This window comes from Lissotriton vulgaris, chromosome 5 (genome assembly GCF_964263255.1).
Source record: "Lissotriton vulgaris chromosome 5, aLisVul1.2, whole genome shotgun sequence".
Lineage (NCBI taxonomy): Eukaryota > Metazoa > Chordata > Amphibia > Caudata > Salamandridae > Lissotriton > Lissotriton vulgaris.
Window position 1 is genome coordinate 268,091,135 of NC_141693.1, and position 22,127 is coordinate 268,113,261.

The following is a 22,127-nucleotide window of genomic DNA, read 5'->3' on the forward strand; positions in this document are numbered from 1 at the left end:
CTTTGTTCCCTTTTTGGCAAGGCAATTGGTGGTATGATTCTGTTCATGTAGCGGCAGTGCCCGCCGAGGGTGAGATGGGTGTGGATTTCGATGATGGGGGGTAGGAAATTTAATGTTTTAAGCTGGAATGTCAATGGGTTGGGGGACCGTATCAAGAGGGCTATTGTACTACAAATGTTTAAGAGGTGTATGCCGGATGTAATACTGTTGCAGGAAACGCATTTGGTAGGGAACACGTGCCACGCACTTAATAGAAAGGGCTTCAAAATGGTGGCACACTCGGGTTCTCCTCGGGGTCCCGGGGGGTGGGGATTATGGTGCGCTCGACCCTCCCTTTGGAGATTGACTCAAGAGTGGTTGATGAGCGAGGGCGCTACGTCTCAGTCACGGGGAGATGGGAGGCGCGTACCCTGGCTCTAGTTTCGATCTATGTCCCCCCTGGGCTACAGACAGACACCTTCAAAGACCTTGGGGGCACCATTTTAGGTCTTCCTGAGGGGCTGCTTCTTATGGGGGGAGACTTCAACGCAGTACGTTCAGGGACGTTAGATCGATACCCATCCAGAGACCTCCGGGGTGCGCAGACCTGGCTTCCCGACTTTCTCGACACCCTAGGACTTGTTGACTGCTGGAGGCTTCTGCATCCTACCCAGCGCCAATATACGTTTCACTCAGGGGCTCACGGTAGCCTCTCCAGGATTGACTATGTCCTGACATTGGCGGCCCAGGCATCGGCGGTCTCTGAGGCCAGATTGATGGCAAGGGGCATCTCGGACCACTCTCCGGTCTGGGTATCCTTTGACTTTGGGGTAGCTGAGAGGGTGGCGCCGATTAACCCATGGTACTTTCGTGATCCCAAGACTCGTGGACTCCTGGCCAAAGCCATGGAGCTCTACTTCTCCGAAAACACAGGCTCGGTTACCTCCGCTGTCTCCTTATGGGAGGCCTTCAAGACAGTCTTGAGGGGGGAGGCGTTCTCCTTCATAGCCGAGGTACGGAGACGCAGAGACGTGGACGTGGTGACAATCGAGTCCGACATAGCGGAGATAGAAACTCAGTTGGAGGTCGGCCCGACGCCGGACCTCCTGCATGCTCTCTCACTCAAACAGTCGGAGTACAGAGCTATTGTTACGGAGGCGGCGAAGGCCATGGGTAGGGAGCAGCAGGGGCGAATCTATGAGGTCGGAGACAAGGCCGGTAAGCTCATTGCCTGGCTCGATAAGAAGGAGAGGGCCAGCCGTGTTGTCCCGGAGGTGCTGGGGGGGGATGGCACGGCTGTCACTGACCCTAGCGCTATTGCTCTGGCCTTCGCTGAATATTTTGCATCCGTTTACGCCTCGGCCTCCGAGATGTCGGAGGAAGACTCTGGCGCCTTGCTGCGAGACATAGAGGTACTGTGTTTGTCGGAGACTGAGAAAGAGGACATGGATAGGGACATCGCGGTGGACGAGATCGCTCAGGCGATACGCTCCCTGCGATCTGGCAAGGCTCCCGGCCCCAACGGTATCCCAGTGGAGCTGTATAAGATTAAACCGGATCTCGTTGCTTCGCCACTGCGGGCTATGTTTCTAGAGGCACGGGAGTCGGGTGCACTTCCCCCCGACCAGAGGCTGGTCACCATTGTGATCATTCATAAGGAAGGGAAGCCCAGAGATTTGTGTCGGTCGTATCGTCCTATCTCGTTATTGAACGCCGAGCGCAAGATCTTGGCTAAATTGCTCGCCAACCGACTGGTTGGAGCGATTGGCGACTTGGTGCACCCGGACCAGTCTGGCTTTATCCCACACCGTAACCCGCCCTCAATTTGAGAAGACTTCACGGAGCCCTCGCGAGGGTCCGCACCCTTCAGGAGCCGGCCATCTTGGCGTCCGATGGCCTTTGACTCCCTTGAGTGGCCATACTTGTGGGCGGTGCTGGAGAAGTTTGGGTTTGGTTCAGGATTCATAGGATGGGTCAAGCTCCTATACGCCAGCCCGCTTGCCAACGTGGCGGTTAACGGCCGCGCATCGGCTCCATTTGCCCTCGGTAGGGGTACAAGGCAGGGATGCCCCCTGTCGCCCCTTTTGTTTGCACTGGCACTGGAACCACTGGCGACGTGGTTGAGAGCATTAAGAAATGGGGCGTGTTCTCTGCCCCAAACCAAACGCACAGCGAAATGTGCCGCCTTGGCTCTGCATGATACATTTTTAACCACTTCAATTTGTTTTCTTCATCTTTATTCCCATCTTTTTGTTTTCACTCTTTTGAAATAACGTCCCCACATGACTTCATATGCCTTTTTTCCAGGTTTCTAATGTTCTGCCTGTGCCACTTCGGGCCTCTTGAAAGAACATGATTGATGCAATAGTTTCGTAAAAAGCAGCGTTTTATTAACTGGAACCCAATGCATTTCGGGCATTTATTGCCCTTCTTCGGGGGTCACTGCCAGACAACGTTTAAAAACCGCCTATTCTCTTTACTCCCAAACAGCAGGCATGGTTGAGAGGGCATCCGGACATCAGGGGGATCAAGTGGTCCCCGGGCTTTGAGGATAGGGTGTGTCTGTACGCAGATGACATCCTCCTGTACCTCACTTCGCCGTGTATGTCCCTTATTGTTGTATGCGATGTCCTACGCACCTTCGGTAGACATTCTGGACTCGTCATTAATTGGTCGAAGTCTCATTTGTATGTTCTAAGAGGGGGGGGGCCCCGAGACTTCCGCGGGACTGTAACATACAGGTCGCGAGGCAGGGGTTTAAAAACCTGGGTATCTACATTTCAGCTGATCCCACAGTACGTTACGCTAACAACTTGCTTCCCCCTCTTGCGCGCCTTCGGCGTGATGTGGAGGGGTGGCGGAAGTTGCCGCTTTCCCTGCTTGGAGGGGCGGCCTTGTTCAAGATGATGCCCCTGCCCCGGTTCCTATACGTGCTTCAGAACACCCAGGATCTGGTCCCGTCTGGATACTTTAGAGAAGTTGAGGGCCTCCAGCGGACCCTGCTCTGGGATGGTAGGCCGCGCATCGCCATTACTAAACTGACGCTCCCATGGTACGACGGAGGGATTGCGCTGCCTGACATCCGTAGGTATTATTGGGCGTCTCAGCTGGCAGCCCTTAATCACGGCTTCTATGGACCAGCCATAAATCCGGGCTTTGCTATGGACCGGTGGCTCCTGGGTGAGGGGAAATACTACAGGGCACTGTACTCTAGGTCTCTGGATGGAAGAATGACAGGTCCCACTAAGACATCGGTCCACATCTGGAGAGCGGTGACGAAGGCACAGGGATGGAAAGGCAAACTCACGATGGTGACTCCACTCTATGACTCCGATCTGCTGGGTAACCTGTGGCATACCAAGGGGTTGACCGCTGGGACTTGATAGGCATCTCTAGGGTGGAAGACATGATTGCTAAGGGACAGATCAAGCCCTTCGAGGTGCTGCAGAGAGAGTTTCAGTTGGGGGAGAGGGAGTTCTTCAGATACGCTCAGTTGAAACACGCCCTTCTGGCCGTTATGCCGGAGGGTAAAAAGATCCCTGAATCTTCCGCACTGGAGGACAGGTTGCTGGACGGCCACATGCCCGACAGCGCTATCTCACTGACCTACAAGAAACTGATTAACGTTCGTACGGACCTTCTTCTGGGGGTGCGAGATCAGTGGACCCGTGATGGAATTGAATTGGATGACGAGGCTTGGCAGTGTGCGGTCTCGTCTCCGAAGGAGGTGGCTATTCCGGCCAGACTGAGACTGGTACAACTGAAAATCCTACATAGGGTTTATGTCACTGGCCCCCGTCTGATTCACATGGGCCACTCGGCGGATGGTCTCTGTCGACGAGGGTGTGGTTCCCTAGCAACCTTCATGCATATTATATGGGAATGTAGGGCGGTGGCTGCGTATTGGAGGCGTATACACGTAGTGATGGGTGAAGTGACTGGAGTTGACCTGTCCGCTGAAGCCCGGCGCGGTCTGTTAAATGTGTGGGGCCCCACGGATTATACCAGTTCACAGACTCAATAAGTTACTCTAGGCAAAATGGTGGCTAAAAGGGACATTGCACAGAAATGGGGAGCGGCTCTGCCCCCCACAGTAGAGATGTGGAAGGCTAACATGGACTGGTGCATGTTCCGGGAGAAGACTGTGTATGTTGCCAGAGGTAGACCCAAAAAATGGAATAAGATTTGGGGGCCCTGGAATGAGTATAGGGGTGATATCTGCCTCCCGCCAGACACAGCGCCCTCAGAGGAGCGACTGTCCCCTTAGCCCTTGAATCCAGGTGAATTACTGATATACAATGTCCTGTCTTCCTTCCCCCCCACCCCCCGATATCCATGCATGTGACCTGTTCACGTATCCTATTCCCCATGCGTGCCCATCCTGCCCCTGAAACGGGGCGATGCCACATTCACGTTCCTTTGCCTTGCCCTCTTGCACCGTTGTAGGTGCCTTTCCGTTAACACAGTTTCCTTTCTTTTTTCATAAAATAAAATAAACCTCATGTGATTTTGTAATGTATTCTGTGTGCACCACTCATGCTACGTAACGACTTGCTGCCTAGCCTCCGGGATGTATGGCTGAATAGCTGTGTACTACTGTGTCTTAAATAAAGGATTTCCACAACAAAAAAAAATACTGAGGAGCCCCAGTCTGATGACCTAGTATAATTCAAGGATGTTAGTGTATAAAATAGCTTGTGCTGTAGAATTCGGTCTTGTCTATTGGTTTGACAAAAAGGATGGTTGCTACTGCTTGCATCCAGAAGCATCTAAAAAAATCTGAAAATGTTAAAATGCCTTTCTTCACATCAGTATAAAGAAAGACTTGGCGGTTTCTGTCTTGAAAGTATGTAGGGATTTTTTCACATTCTTTCTGAAAAGATCAGAAACACCACAGGGCAGATTCAATGACTTTGATTTGCACTTCTGCACTAAAATTGTCTTGCTCCTCTCAAAGTTGTGTTTTGGTGCCCATTACCACTATTTGAAAATGGATGAACCACCCTTCAGTTTGACTTTAGGTGCTACCCTTATGTTTTTTTGCTATATTACCATTTTAAACCTATAGACCAGCCACTTTGAAGAAAGTGAGGAGACATTGTTTTTACGACCAACTTGATCCCTATTAATGTTGTCAAAAACAATCTTTTCATAATTTCAGATCAGGTTCCCTGTATGTGTTCAAGAAATCACACTTTCAAGGTTTTCCTTCCAGGCTTCTTTAAGTCATCCAGAAAACACACTTTCTGAGACCATATCTGGAAAAAACTTTAAAAGATTGTTTCTGCCCTCTTGCTATCTCATAATTAATAAAAAGGTGCATAAGGAAGCTGGTGCATCATCATGCTTCTGTTGCGAATAAGTCTAGTATCACTTCTTATTTCATCCTACTTCATAAGAGACACTCCCTATAGGACTGGGATTTTCCTCCTATGAACTAATTTGGTGAGAAATTGTGTACTGCTTTCATCCATAGTTTTATTACAGTTATCATATTCAGTGACTTTGGGAGCCACATCTACCTACTAATGCTGTGTGAGGGATTCTAGTTCTTAAAAAAGGGCTGCTGAGATGGATTGTTGGGAAGTAAATAAGATACCATTCAACTGGTATAAGGTTAATGCCCAGGAGGGGGTATATCCAGAGCAAAGATTATTACACTGGGGCCCTTTCTGAGGATGTATAATCCTCCAATTTAAGTAATAACGAGGCTCTGGGCCAACTACTGCGTCTAGGCAAGTGGACAGGATGGTGTGCGAGAGGCATGCTGCTGATGAATTCTTGGCAGATTCTGCAGCAGCACACGCTGATTAAGACACGAGAGAGGAGGATAAGGGTGGCAGAGGCAAAACGTCTGGAGAATCCAAGTGGAGCACTACAGACTAGTTACAGGAAAGCATTTACACCACTTAAGTTAGGGTCAAAACTGATTATTTCATAGTTTCCCCCTGACACCTGGTCATCAGGGTCTAGAATTAGAAAACACCAACGTAAAAAAGATAGTGTGGGGCTTCCTTGCCCAAAGGAAGATAACATTTGTGTCCCCACGGAAAAGGACATTACTCTCACCAGTGTACACATATAAACCCTGAAAAAAAACCTGCACAACCACACTACAAACTAAATGCCAGCCAAAGAAAGGAAAAGGAGTGTGAACGGGTCATTTTTTTTCTTCATGAAGGGGCCAATACAATGTAATTTTGTTATACAAGGTAGCAGCAAGAAAGACTGGGATAATATTATTCTGCTTGAACTTTTTTGTTTAGGGAATGTCACTAAAATATTGTTCCTCCTCCTTTTGTCTAAAGATGCAGGGTTTAGAAGCATGTTTTAGGTCTTAATACATTTATAAACTGGAGAGAATCAGGACATATCCAAATCATATTTGATATTTTGGCTAGGTTTGATTCTTTCACTGATAAGTTAAATGGCTGGTTTCATAAGAATCTTTCCCAATATGTACTAACACTTTTACCCACAGAGAAGAGGTGAAACACTTTGATACATCAGCCACGTTTTCTAGTGAGTCAGTATCAATAATAGGTGAATTGCCAAACACCCCAGGCTTTAACCCGTTAACCACGGCGTAAAATACGCTGCGGTACGGGCGTTTCCGTGCGCTGGCGTGGCCGCGGCGGACAACGGACATGCGCAGCACTACGAAGGTAGGGCTTGCCACGGCCATTGGTCGACGCCAGCAACCAACGGGTTAAACATTCACTGCAAGGTTTAGTGACAGGTATATGTGAGAAGAATGCAGTCACCAAGCATCTGGGATAGTGGTGAAAACATGACACCAGACCTTTGTTAAACATGGAATGCAGTGTCACTTGGAATGCTGCTGCCAAAAGTTCTTACCAAGTTCAAAAAATATTGGAGTGATATTGTTTAAATTTTCAGTGAAAAAGTTTTGTAATGACCTGTAAAAATTGATACCAGAGCTGAAGTACTACCCTGTAAGAGATCCTTGCCACTTGCTAAACGGTATACTGAAAGCATCATTACAATATTCAGAGTTATAGAAGAATGCTATTGACTTTGTAGTCCATTCTGGTGCACTGTTCCATTATGAGCGGTAACTAAAACTCAAATATTCCTCATTTTGTGCTTTGTGTGGCATCAAAGAAAGAGTCATCTCAACTCTGTCATCTAGCCGGTGGTTGTCAGTCCTCGAAGCAGTGAATGCTATAGTATCCATGTGGCGAACGTTGACAGATGTGTTGCTTAGTAATGATGACAAAGGCAAGAAATGTGAGGAACTTCAGTCGCATATTGCTAGTGATGTGAAAAAAAGTTCACTCTACTATTCTTAGATTTTTTTTTTATAGGAACACAGGTCTGCTGGACATAAAAAAAATAACTAGAGTCTGAAAATACCCTTGTCTACCAATGGTTCAGCGTAATTGGTATAGATGTGAAACATCTCCTTGAAAGCAGGCTGGGCGACACTTTTTGTGTCTTTGGCACTGCAACATGTTCATGTTAGAATGCTTGCCACTTTGTATGCAAATAAATGTAGAGGTTCAAATCAGGAAATTGTATTTTACAATGCATGATAAGAAAACAAGTTACTTACCTGTAACTGTAGTTCTAGATCCCTTCTGCTAAGGGGGAATTTTATCAGAACTTTGAAAAATACTGCTTCATTTTTGACCACTTCAATAATTCTGAAGGCATATGTACCAAGTTCAACGCATGTTTCAGGATCTGTCCCAGAGAATCGCAATCTTCGGGTGAAACAGTATTGGCAAAGCAAGGTATATCAGTAGCCAGAGTTAGCAAATTGTGTACTGGCTATTTCGGTGTAACCCGTCTGAAGGGACAATTTTGAGAGGGCCTTTTCACAGATAAAAATGTATATGGGAAGGAAAAAACGAGCATGCATGACCAAGGACTCACTGAAGAAGTATTCTACACGTTGATTTGTAAAAAATGTATTTGGATCGCATATACACTGTACGAACACTGTCTATATACCCTGCACTATCAGTGCAGAAAGCAAGCAATAACAAAGGCAAAACGTTCCATAAATACTGGAAAAATACTGTTTCTATTGTTTTTAATGGCGCCAAAATGTGTAACCCCTGATAACCATTGTTTTTTAAGGTATTGAAAACACTGTAAAAACCCCTTCAGAATTTACTAAAAATAGAAATTGAAAACAGGAAAGCCTAATGATGCAACCTTGGAACTGCAGCATGTGGTGCAATGGTTTGATGACAACCCAAATTGAGAAATGTCTCTGCTAGCGGGCATGCACATTCCGTACACATTACTAAAGTGGTGTATGATGGGGAGAATTATTCCCGTCTCCCTTATTTGTGGCAACAAACAGCCAGAGTATTGCATAGAGTGGTTGCCTTACGCAGAAGACATACCCTTTTTTGCCTGGGGGCGATTCACAGCCCAGTTGAGGGATGTGTCTTTCGCAAGATAGAGATACGGAGCCTGTATGAATGCAGGAGATTTCCATCTCAATAAGTGGTTCCACTGTTTCGAGCAATCCCAAGGTGATTTGGGGTGGATCGTAGATCATTCTTTACGCTGGCTCAAACAGCCTAGATTGCCGGACCTTACTTTGAGAGAAGCTGCAAGAACATGAAGTTGTGAGGCAGCTGGTTGCTCTGGTAGGTTGTAAAAGATTTTACGCACCTACATGAGTCCCTACTTATGGATAAAGGGGGCAAGACAACACATGCCAAGGACAGATGGAGTGCAAATTGCCCGAATGAGTTTATCGGTGTAGCATGGCGGAGGGCATGAGCAGGTCTGGCAGGTGTCCCCCAATGCTCGATTTAAACGTATCCAGTTTATTTTTCTGCACCAAACATATATGGCCTCCTACAAAGATTTATCAAATATACGCTGCAGCTTTAATGGTATGCAGCAAACGCAGAGTGCCTTTGGCGGACTTCTTGCACATGACATAGTCTTGTAGTTTATTGGTGGGCTCCTGGGCAGAAGTAATCAGCTTTTTATCGCACATAGAGGGAATAACTCTGATGGGGACGCTAAACTCTGCATGCTAGGTGTGCTCCCACAGAGTAGGGCATTTGAAAATGCCCACCTGGATGGTGGCACTAGGGCTCGTTCTGGCAAGGCGAAGGATCGCCATTCATTGGAAGGCTCCCCGAGCACGGGAAGTTTCCAGTGTGGCAGCAAGATTTACACGAGCGGGTGGAGGGGGGTTTAAAACAAAACATTTTAAATGTGGATCTTGTTACAAAAGCTTAATATCTGAAAAGAAATAGCAGAAAGTACAAAATAGCTGAATCGTAAACAGTATCCTGAGAGAATTAGAAAAAATTAAAAAACTGACCTTATGGAAGATCCACTCATACACAGGCTGGGGGCAAATCAGCCCAAATTAGGAGGTATATGCTACAGCACACCCAATATGGCTGCATATATACTCTGGATTACCAGTCTATCAAAGGGGAATATTACACGAACATATGAATCTAAGAAAATCCTGGGACATTAATTTTATATTGAGGTTGGTCAGTTTCTGACCAGGCTGATGATCTTGTTGTGAAGGGAATGTTTATATTTGCAGCTGTGATATCAGTGTTACGCAATAGGTTTATGGTGTGATTGTGATGGCCGTTCTTTACTACCTATTTGGCTGCAATGTTTTAGAGTGGATTCACATCACTGTTATTCAGTAATTTGTAAGGTGGCACATTCCTCTGACTTGCAAAGATCATCCTTTAAATATATTTTAAAGACCACTGAAAATACATTTCAATCATAGATACTAGCTAGTATTGCAAAGCCCTTAACATCTGTGAACTATTACAAAAGTGCAAAACAATGAATATGTATGTTCTTAAAGTGCAGAAAAGCAACTGATGTGGACAAATTATTTTGGAAACAGTGGGTTGTTGAAAAAGTACAGCATCTTGCACTGAAATCTGTGTAATACACAAACTGGAGGTGAGTTAGACAAATGGGGCAAGGGTGACTTGTTGGTACAGTGAACACTTTGGTAAAATGTGCGCACAATCTACGCAGGGGGATGGCGGTTAACCACATTTATGCACATACATGCTAGGTACAATTGAAAAGTGCACTGATTCCTTCGCCATTGAAAGGAATTAAAAAATAAACTCTTGCCAGAATTCATCACAATAGTGAAGCACGAGGGCAGTAAAACAAGTAAAAAGTGTGAGGAAGAAAAGAGTCCTGGACTTTAAGAATGTCAATAAACCTCTAGAGAATTTTGCAGAGCAGAATCTTAATGGGTTTTGCACAAGGCAGGATATCTGATGATGCGATCCCTATCCATCAAGGCTTCAGCTAAAGTAAAAGAACTGGAGATATTCACAAGACAGACTCAAATAACACAAATACTTACAACAGGAGGACACTTTATTTAGAAATCACTTCATTAAAAGAGACAACAATGGTGTTGCACTCAATACAAATTAAACAGACAAATCAATTGAAAAGATAAACATGAGAACAACCCACTTAATACTGCCTTTCTCCACAATAGAAGTAGTAAGTTGACCTGTATTTGAATCACTGTCCTTCAATTTGTCAATTTCTGAGTATTGGCGGCAGCTAGATAGCAGCACTAGTATTTTTCTCTGTAGTGGTTTGAAAGTAATGGCGATAATATTTAAAATATACCTTAAACATAAGAGGATCTTAGCAATATTTGTACAGCATTCTCTGTCCCTGGGCACCGGGTGCCTTGTAAATGCTGCATGAATGCGCCTTTGATTGAGGCACCATGAGCTGGGCAGTTGAATACATGACTTGGAAACATAGCCCTCTTCATGGACTGCAAAATGCTAGAGTGACTTAAGTCCAGAGAAGACAGCCTTCGGGACTCCACATCAGTGAAGATACCTCATGGAGGAGGATTCACCAAAATGTCAGGGGTAGTGAAAGTGACATCACCCATTCTTTGCCCCACTCTCCCCCTCAGGGTATCACATGGTTGACCTCGTCCCAACTGTAGCCCTACAACAGCTGACTATTGCTCCTGAGTTGAAATTCTAGAAGTGGATTTTACAGGAAGTCAACCAGTCTCCTCTTAAAGCCCAGAATGCTGTGGTGCTGTCTTAATGGCCCTTGAGAACAAGGGCAACCGGAGCAGAGCCAAGTGTACTAATTGATGTCATTCAAACATCTAAACATTGCAAGCAGAGTTATTAAGTACTACCACATTAAATACAGGCCCTAATGTCAACACTAAGATCAGGCAACATGGTGTTCTTCTGTAGAAAGAACCAAGCACGGGACACCTGGTAAAGGCACAGGAATAAGTATCTAAGGCATCCATAACAAGGCAGTAACTGGAACTAAAAATGGATGAGCTGCAACAATTAAAAAAAAAGTGTTGGCTACTCATACAAATTGTTGTGTGGAGCCATGTCCACCAGTCCTTCATCCAGCATCATCCATCATTAACCCAATATCACAGAGGATAGTGAGACATGATTGCTTTATGCAAAAAGGGTCCTACCACTCATAATTTGTCAAGTACCCTTAAAAAGTGCCCACTAATTGGTTCACATCACTATATATAACACAATTTCAATGGTTCAGCCATCTTTCCCTAATCTCTCTCATATATTCATCATTGTTAATATTCTCAGCTAAAGAGTTGGTTTTGTCCGTACAATCCCTCCAATAACTGACTTTAAAGCATTAAACACATCTCCATCTGTTCTTGCCTACTAACTTCTCTTCCTATTTCTTTGGCTATTGGCCAAGATCAGAATAACTTCGTTGTTTTGTAATTTACACATCCTCCTTTGACAAGTACAAACATCAACATTCGGTTGCCTTTAGTGACGTCCTGTAAAGTGGTGCAGAAGAAAGAGAGTAATACAGTTTCCAGCATCAAATCTCTATTGTGTTGTTGCGTCATTGCTGATAAAATCAATTAACAGCTACCAGTCTCTGAAATATTCCCAAGTTATGTTGGAGAATAACTCCTGTCAATTGTATTTCTGCACGTTCCTTTGCATAACATTAATGAATCCTTTATATCACACAAATTAATGTTTGTATTTAACTATTCAAGTCATAACCCACATCTTCTACCCTTCCTGTGATCGCCATGCTTTTATCTAAGTACAGGTTAGCTACCATGTCTATTTTTTTTTTTTGCTTTCCTTGACTTTGTATACCATTTTTGTGAGGGCAAGCTATTGCCTGAGAAAAGCAAAAAAACAGAATTTATTGACTGGCAAGTAACCTTTTTTTCATTCATAGATATCAACTGAGACCTTTTTTCTGATTTGGGTTTGAGGACCCCGATTTCCCTGAACCATGCAATGACGGTGCTAACTAATGTTCGCTGTTCTTAATGGAAGAGAGGGGAGCAACAGGAAACAAACTAAGAAGCAAGTTAGAGCCAACAATAACAGGTTAAAAGGGATAAGGCAGGCCAGGGTGTGGAAGATTACACTGGCGTAGTGATAGTGTATGTACCGTTTAGGACAGGGAGAGATAAGTCGAAAGAAGAGATCTTGTTAGAGTGGAAGTAGAGATGAGTGGGAAAATCGAAGATATTTCCAACTGCTAAGGCTGATTGTAGCAAATCAAAGATTAGATAGCATTCCATTTCACACCATTCCATGTATTGCTGAGAACACATAGGAAGACAAAATGCATATTCAAAGGCACATCCTGGTGAAATTTTAAAATCAAGTGCTGACTCAGGTATAACATCAGAGCACTCCAGACTGTATAATTTAACAATTAAAGGTGAAAGCCTAGCAACAATAGGGTGTTTGGATGCCAACGTCAAACTAGGGTACTGTTCAACACTAACTTCACACTCCCATTCAACATGGAGAGAGTCATGTGCAACAAATTATGTGACCAAGCAACATAAATGAAACAGTCTTTCAGTTGCATGAGACTATGTCCACAATGAGGTAACAGAAAGGAGATGTCATTAAAGCATAAAGCAAGGTCTGCTCTTTCTGGCCCAGAAGTATGGTTTTACTACCATGAGCTTAGGAAATTCTCAAGCTACACTTGACAGATAGTCCTATAAAGGTTTAATCGAAGGTCTCTATCAAGTTTCTCCAGCAAGGCAGCTATAAAGTACTTCATAAGTTTCTACCATGCAGTATTAGCAATACAAGTCTACAATACCACTAAACCATTTCCAATCTACGTTGCCTCAGAGGTAATCCTTTAGAAACACAAAGCCGAGACTTCTGAAACAGTGAGGTGGATTTTTGCAAGCATAAGGTAGCACTTACATAGGCTGCACCAGCAAATTGATTCATTATTACCATGAGTCAAACAATTGGATTCTATGTGCCAGTTTACTCAACTTGTTTCCAAATTGTGATGTTTGCACTATCACAGCTAAACAAAGATTGTGATATCAGGATGAAAATCACAATGTGTTAGAATCCCTGTACACATCACAAGAACACTAAGAAGAGGAACAGAACCAATATGGTATGTGTGAAAAGAGGGCTCTGGCGATACCAACACATCAGTAAGAAGGCTCACTGTTACTTAGGGGCGCAGAACTGTGCCACAGCAAAACCACTTCTCTTGTTCCTTCACTTTCCTTGCCTAATTTCCCTAAAAATGGGATTAGTTCTATGCATTTTCGGGCCACCACAGAAAAGATGAAAAGGGAAAGCTAGCAACCAATAAACTATACCATTAAGGTCCTGTGTTTTCTCACATTTTAAGCAGCATATAGATTAGTGTCCCCGGTTCCTTAATGCCAATCTGCTTCACTAATGAAGACCTTAGAATAGGAGGACCATCAAGAGGAGCAAGCAAAGTATATTTAACAGTTCTACCAGTCTCAGTATGACTTGGACTCTAACCGTGACAAAAGAGAATCAATGTCTGAATAATTTAACTTAGTGGTGTAGCTCTAATGGCAGTGGCTGTACCAACACATAGGTTGGAAGGTGATGGACACCCCACCAGATCCATCATTTGCCCACTAAACTCGCTCTAAACTCGCTGCACTTGATACTTGGAACAAGAAGTAGACCATTTTAGGATATAGCCCTTTGCAACTGGAGATAACGGGGTTGTGCCATTAGTCATCCATTTGGAATAGCCACTGCAGCAGGTTCAAGGGGTTTCCATGAAAAATATGCGCACTAGGAATTATACTTTTGCTCCACTGGGGTATGTCTGTACACCTTGAGGTAATGTTATAAAAAGATAAGTCCAAGATAGTTGGAAATCTCTATGTGAAGAATTTAAGGCGGTCTTCATACATACAATAGGTTGCTCAGTTCAAAGGGATCAAACATCAGGTAAAAAGTGCAGAAGTGGTGCATTGCGACCTTGCCAACCGTTGAACAAAAGTCAAGCCCTCCTTTCCTTGGAAGAAGGGGTATGGCTGCATTATCCTACCCAAGCCATGCCCAAAGGGCAGGCCATGGGGCCGTAATAGAGATGTGGATAGTCAGCACCCAATGAGCTTTAAGCGCCTGAGAAATATGATGGACGATAAAACATGACTGAGTGCAAAAACTCAGAAATCAGTACTAAACGTTCTCATTGGCGAACTTAAAGCAAGACAAGGTGGACAGGACCAAACCAGCGAACTCTAAGTGCTGGAAGATGACGGACGGGTTTCTTCATAACTTCAAGCTTGAAGGGGATGGAGAGAGTTCAAACTGTGGTTTCTATGCCAGATTTCAAGTTAGGGGCGGAATACTGGCGTCTCATCCGTGGAGGTGTCACAAACTGGTTGTAGTGGTTAGGCCGGTCTGTCTGCTTATAGTAGTAGGTGGTGCCCTCAGAACTTACTTCCTGGTTATAACTACTGCAAGATTGGCGGTGTTGATAGCTTTGGTTCCGTTGCTGATTGTATGGCTGTGAATCAGGGGTCTGGTAGCCATCAGAGGACTGTAAGGATTCAGAGGAACCCGATGACTGCTGACGCCGGAGGCCTCTCTGTGATCCATTGTTTAAAGAATTACTTCGCCAGCGCTGAGGAGAGGGGTTCTCCTGGTGTCTATACTGCTGCTGTTGTTTCCACTGCTGATTCCTCATCTGGCTGTATGGACTCCATACTTCATAAGTGTCAGAGGATCCTTTTTTTCCTCCTTGTTTTTCATTCTCATCTGTGCTTTCTTCTACTTCCCTAGGGATTTTCACTTCTATCACATCCTTGTCTGTGATTATGATGTGTGTTCCTGGACTCCAAGAGTTCCTGTGACTTGGGTTGCTCTTGAAGGGGAAACGAGGCTTGCGGTTCTCGGGAGGTATGAAGCGATGTGTTGTGGTCTGCCGACGAAGTTGCTTGGTGATCTCTTGCTGCTGGAGGTTCTTAAACTTTACCTGCTCCTGCCTCATCCACTGTAGACGCCCACGTCTAAATAGAGGGTCATCTTCCATGAGCTTGGTGACTTGGATCTCCTTTCCAGACTCTATGCTTCCACCAGTCTCCTGCTTGAGCTGTAGCCCAATGCTGCCAGAGCTCACTGAATTCTCCACACTGAGGTCCTGGACTCTATGTCCAGATGTGGCAGCTCGGATTTTCTGTTCATGAGAGCCAATAAATGGAAGAACCTTTTCCATTTTGAGCATTTTGTACCTTAGTGTGCGGATTTCCTCATCTTTCATATTATTCTGGTTCTTTACCTCTAGAAGAATGTCCTCTAGTTTGTCCACATGAACCTTCAAGTCATCCACATCGGTTACACCCTTCCCAAGGGACAAGACATCCTCAATACGCTCATCCCCGACTCCCACTGTATCCCAGACATCTCGAGACACAGCACGCCATGAATCACGCTCATTGGGATCCTTCTTCCCATACATAGCACAAAGTTCCTTCATTTTAACAATAGCCAACGCCTCTATCTCTTGTCGACTATGACGGAAGTCGTTCAGAGCAACCTCGTAGCAAATCTCCTTCACAGCTTGAATCTTGAGATCAGAGATGGTTACCCACTTTGAGTCTTTACTCAGACGTCTGCGCTGAGGAATTTGGTACATTTTGGTGGGCTCTCGTTTCTTGCCACTGCTGGGGAGCCCACATTTCATGACGATGCTCTGAACCTTGCTCGGTGGCAGTTTCTCTCGCAAGGATGTGATAAGCCTCCAACTCTCCTCACATGATCGCTTCTCAGAGTCATCCCCGCTATCGGAGTCTGCATCCTTTGGAGAGGAAAAAAAAATCAAAAAGTCCCCAAAATAATCAAAATTAAAATTGCAAAGTTGTAAATCAAATTATGAAAAAAAAACAGCTAAAATAACTTAACAGAACAAACGTGGAGTGTTTACAAAAGCGAAAAACAAGCAAAATAATGACTTGCAGGGTCCACTCTGCTGACAAGACCAACACAAAAACAAACAAGTCTTTATCCATATGAACCACCAAAAGGGTTTGTCCTGTTCAGGTCACACTAGGTGCTCTCCGAGATAATAATTCATTTATAAAACGAAGGCAAAAAAGACCGCTCGGTTAAAGGTGAAAGCAGAATCCTCAACAGGCTGCAGAACACATGCATAAGAGAGCAGGCGTTATAAAGGCTCCTGGTGCTTTCATCAGAGAAGCTACAATACAGCAGAGCAGCAAAATCCTGGATTGTTGAGTAGCCAGAAAAAGGATAAAGCAATTAGTACACGAATCACCCTCTTCACATGCTTATGTTAGACAAAAAAGTAGTACCTACAGAGAAGTTGAAGATGTTAAATGCTAAGAAGACAGAAGATGTTAAATGTTTAGAGATCAGTCCAACAGTGCAAATCACACATAGGATTATGACAGACTGTCTTAACTTTAACCCATGCAAAGTTTATCAGTGTGAAAGGACTTTAAGACAGAACATGGTCTATACTGGAATCTCTCAGTGCAAGCGTTTACAATATACTGAAAGGTGTGATACTGGTATGCCTGTATTTCAAATTAATGTCAAGTTACTTACCTGTAACCATGGATCCACTAACTTGTAGTCACTGTAGAATCCTCTGTTTTTCAAAATTCCTTGGCAAAACTGAAGTTACACACTTCAGTGTGCACAATATGTTAATATGGATATGTGGTGGTAGTGTTTCTCTAACAGAGAAAACGTCCGCACATACAAGTAATACTGTACTCAAAGCACGTATACGTGTAATGTAAATTATATACAATTGTTTGTATGAGGTGCACTATTGTCCTGTTATACACCCACCACCCGGGGTGTCTAGCTAGCAAAAATTGCTAACATTAAGAACCAAAAAGAAAAACAGGTCTATCAAGCACTCTTAAAATTATGTAGTATTCCAAATGATTATTCTTGTCATTCACAAGTTTCAATGTTAGAGTTCATTAACAGGAAATGGACATTCAAAATACGGATCCAGACCAGATGTTAGACTTCAAATCTTTATTTCATATACATTAAGAATATTTCCAGCTTGTCCTGCAGACACGTGTTTAGTCTCATGGAGACTTTTTCAAGGCAAAAGGATATTGCACATTGGTGTTGAAAAACACGAATCTTGTTTCCCAGTATTGATGTGAGGGAGCTCTAGAGTCACACAGGCAATATGAATCCAAAAAAGGTTTTCAAAGGGACGCGATCCTTATAATCTTGATCACTTGATCCTATTGGTATAGAGCATGAGATGACGTCCAAGTTATCGTTCAATGTTTACAGTAGTAGACTATCAATTCAAACGTCTTGTTGCGTGGAGGTGGATTCGTTATTCTTAAGTTCGTGAGGGGGACCATGATAAGTCACTCCTTTAGCGCATCGTAACGGGAAAAACCTCCAATGCTGTCAGCTACCTGCAATGATTTCTCTCGCCGGTCGCGGAAAATCACTGCAGGTAGCTGACAGCAGTGGAGGAAACAAGATTCGTGTTTTTCAACACCAATGTGCAATTTCCTTTTGCCTTGAAAAAGTCTCCATGAGACGAAACACGTGTCGGCAGGACAAGCTGGAAATATTCTTAATGTATATGAAATAAAGAATAAAAATAATGAACTCTAACACTGAAACTTGTGAATGACAAGAATAATCATTTGGAATACTACATAATTTTGAGAGTGCTTGATAGACCTGTTTTCCTTTTTGGTGCACAATATGTTATGCTAGCATTAGTAGCCAACCACTGTACATTTCTAATGTTCCAAACACTTAAATATTCACTCAAGCAGTAACTGTACACTGCTCACTCATGTCTGAATTACAATAGCCAAGGAACAAGCAAGGTACTCTATATTTATGAGAGACTGCAGAATCTGTGGTAACGTAAATATTGTGCATTGGCGATTTCTTGATACATGTAAATGATCTGTTAATCTCTTTCAGCATGTGTATTATGCAGGTTCCATTATTTAAATCTACTCTCAAGAAGTCATTGTAAATCTAGAAGAAGTGTTAATTTTGCTTCTTTAAATATAATGTTCTCAGAATGCTTATCTAGATGTCCATATAATAGTTGAGAAAATCTCAGCCATGGATTTACAGCTGTGACAGTCAAACACGAGGTTTTGCTGCATGGCAATCTGGATCGACTGCAACTTCATAGAGATAGGACCTTGCAGGGAAGTATCACAAAGTCGTACACAGATAATACAGTACAACATTAGGTTCATAGTGTTAGGGAGGAGCAGGTAGAAGCAGTCTTCAATTTTAGACTAGGGAAAGGGGATCTGGGAAAAGTAAGATTTTCCTTCAAGAGATGAATTTTCGATTTTTTTTACTGAAATGGAGAAAGAGTAAGTCTCATCTCTGGTAGGATGCTAGTCCACAGCCTAGTCAGATGGATTATCTTTTGGTGTTTTTGCCCCGTTTAATTCCAATCTGGCAATGTCATGACTGAGTTGTGCTGGCCTTCTCAGAAAGCGATGTTATCTGCAAGCTTGGGAGGCCTGTTAATTGTTACCACTTTGTATAGTTCTTTAAGATGATGGGGACTTTTAGGTGGAGTAAGTATAGTTCTGTCAAGGTGGGAACACCTGCTTTGTAGTTCTTTAGTTCTCTGATGAATCAGGTGGGGAACTTGCTTCGATGGATCTAGGTGGGATTTAGGGAAAATGGTGAGGAGGGCACTACCACTATAAAGGTAGGAAGGGACAATGGTTTGTACAACTGTGCACAAGTTTGTTTAGGGAAAATAAAGTATCTTGTCTATATCGGTTTTGAAGGATAAACTACTCTCAATGATAAATCCAAATGATGGTGTGTCTGTAAATCCATCCAGATATATACTGGTTAAAAACTCCTTGAAATGGCTTTGCTTGGAGCCGTAACTATTAGGGATACACTTGGCTAAAGAGGGTTTCAAATGCAGGAAGGAACTCTATATTAAGGTTTGTATAGAAGTCAAGGCTGCTTTGAGTTCGTTGAAGCCATTGCTTGCAGAGATTACAATTCTTAGCACATCCTTCACTTTGGTTGATTTGTAACCCTTTCAATATCTATTGCATCAAAGGCCTCCAACAATACATGATCACTTTATATAGCATTTTTCTAGAACATCTCTGCCATTGGCAGCACTATAAGTAACTGGTGTTACTATTACTTAACTCAGTGGTTCTCAAACCTTTTCGACCTGTGGCTCCTTTGACCCATTGGCCATTACCCATGACTCCCCACTTATTTGTTTTGGAGGGTGGAGGGGGATTATAAGCTCGGCCTCAGAAGTACTTGCATTTTTCTCCCTGAAAATAATTGGGATGAAGCTGATGAAGTTATTATTATCATATATGCAGGGTGTTTCGTATTACTAAGGAGGCACCTCTAATAAAATATTCCTCGTTACACTTCTTTGCCCATGCCTTTTTTAGAGTAGCCTCTCAAAGTTTTTTATCCCACCAACAATGCTAGATAGTATCCCTATGCATGTAGGCCCCATTGCCATAGTGTTTCTGCGCTTGAAAAATAGTTGCATGCACTTCCATTTCTACCCATGCCATACGTGTCAACACACCAGTCTCAGCAGGGTGACTCACGATTTTGTAAACCACATACAGCATTATTTTGTCTGTCTCCGCCCAAAAATTGCCTCCAAATCAATGCAAGTAAAAAAAAATCCTCAGATTTTATTTTTTTTAAACGTCTCTTTCTTGCTTCCAAATGTTGGCCTTATGCCGTATATGGTGTTTGACTTCCCTGTGCTCAAGGAGAGAGCGGGCCAGTCTGGAAATGTGTGTACTGAAAGAAATGTGCACTGTAAGTACCTATGATTCAAGTACTAATGTCAATCCTTAATAATACTTAGTTTGTTTAATAGACAGGACAACTGTCCTTTCCTAATAACTTGCATTGGTGTAAAATGCATTTGGAAAAAACAAAACTATTAACGAGTAACAAACAAAATCAGGTATCTTCCGCTTACTTTGGAAGTGTTGGAACATGGGGATCCAGTGCAATATGGAGGTCATCTCCCTCAACATGCCATCAATTAAGCACTACGTTTACATCATGCATTTAAGTCTAATTAGTTTAACTGAAGCCAACAGACCCTTCCATTAAATGCATTAGAGTGCTTGGTGCGCGGCTCCCCTGTCTAGGTATGGTGGTTCCCTAGAGAGCCACGGCGCACAGTTATGGAACCACTGCCCTAAGATGTGGACTACAAACACTGAGCGAATGAAGGAGTGTTTGAGCCTTAGAGCATCAAAACTCGAGACTCTCAGTCTCAATGTGTGGAAGTTTAGATAACTGGGCTACACAAGCACTTCCATTTCTACAGGATTTGATTTGGTCTCTCTGTTGCCACATTAAGAGTTCAATGAGCAGCTATCAGCATTTTGTAAATGTTGAAGGAGGTCTTAGTGCGATGCACACCTGGGTGATTACCTGTAAAAACCTTTGCCTTATTTAGCCAATAGTACAAACCACTGACTCCAGTCTGGAACTTGCCCACTAAATTACCTGGGCGCATAAAATTGTGTTGCCTTTTTTTCATGATTCAGCAAAGAAAAAACTTCTCTTCTGAATCTCTTGGAAGTTACTAGTGTGCGGTCTACTGTATTATAGAAAAAAATTAGAAAACAAAGAACACAAAGAACTCTGTAAATATTGTCACAGCATGAAAGAGTTGGAAATCTTCATCTAACAAGGGCAGTTAATCACAACAGTGATTTTGACAGCACACAAATGGGTCTGTGTTCCACAAGACTATGTTCTATGATAAATCAAGTCAAGTCAATTCCACATTATTTCCCAAATACCCCTGAGCAGAAAGAAGTGTTAAACGCACTGACCTAATAAAGGAAGAATTTGTGTAATTAAGTTAACTGCCTAAATTAGAAAAGTATATAAAAGTAATCACCTTGGGCTCGGGCACTCGTCCCGTAAAAGAAACACACAATTTAAGTTGGGTTATGTCACATGTCAGTTTTAATCCAAACTTGCGTACACCAAAAACGAACTTTAAACCTATAATTCTGGGGAGTACCAAAATCCAATACTCCTCTAGGTCCCTCCTCCAGCTGGGAGCACTAAAGTATGCAGGAGAATTCCAAGTCACTGCTTTATAAGCGCGAACAGATACAAACCAAATTACCAGGGAGTCTGTAGTGTGATGAATCAGTAAATAGATCACACAGAGTGGCTGTGGCATTACATAAGTGCATTGAGTCAGCAACAGTGGAATTCCAAGAACAATGAGTAATCACACAGCATGTCGCTAAAAAAACTAATTGGATCCCGGCACACGATACACAAACACCCTGAAAATATAACTCACTGTGCCTACCCTCGTGTATCTTTTACTAATCTGTTCCATGTTAGAAATTATAGATAACTGATTTGTCACTATATATCAAATGTGTCATTTATCGTCAAGTCATCATCATCTTTTCAACTGTCAGCAAAGTTTCATCCTCAAACCTCCTCCTCACTACCTTTATCAGTTATCCAAAACGTTTACAATAATATGCATTGTAAAACATGATAGAGCATGGTAACTTCAAGTGGCAATACATCAATTGAAGCACATTTGATGTGAGAGCCACCAATGAGTTCACTGCAGTTCAGAATTTGCTGCCTGTGAACAGTTGCCTAACAGACCTATGTCCATGAGAGGAATAAACTGCACATCAGGATATGCCGGTCATCTAATATACACCTTATATTGACATCAGTGTTCCTGATATGCCGATATAGCACATTTACAGGCTGCACTGGCCAATCTTTTCTTGGGGGGGGGGGGAAAGAAAACCAAACCATAATGAAAAAAGTCAC

The 22,127-nt window shown here is 43.2% G+C and overlaps 1 protein-coding gene across 15 annotated transcripts in view; it reads right to left on the bottom strand.

Moving 5' to 3' along the window:
* KIF1B (kinesin family member 1B) overlaps positions 1–22,127 on the bottom strand; it is a 1,388,545-nt gene that overhangs the window by 838,395 nt on the left and 528,023 nt on the right. For 2 of the 15 annotated variants that reach the window (XM_086921362.1, XM_086921361.1), the window contains one exon: positions 10,330–16,098. The exons of the other annotated variants lie outside the window; for them this stretch is intronic. In XM_086921362.1, the coding sequence (XP_086777488.1) occupies positions 14,605–16,098 (1,494 nt within the window). In that variant the 3' untranslated portion in view covers positions 10,330–14,604. Of the gene's footprint in view, positions 1–10,329; positions 16,099–22,127 lie in introns of those variants that run through there. 15 annotated transcript variants of the gene reach the window in all.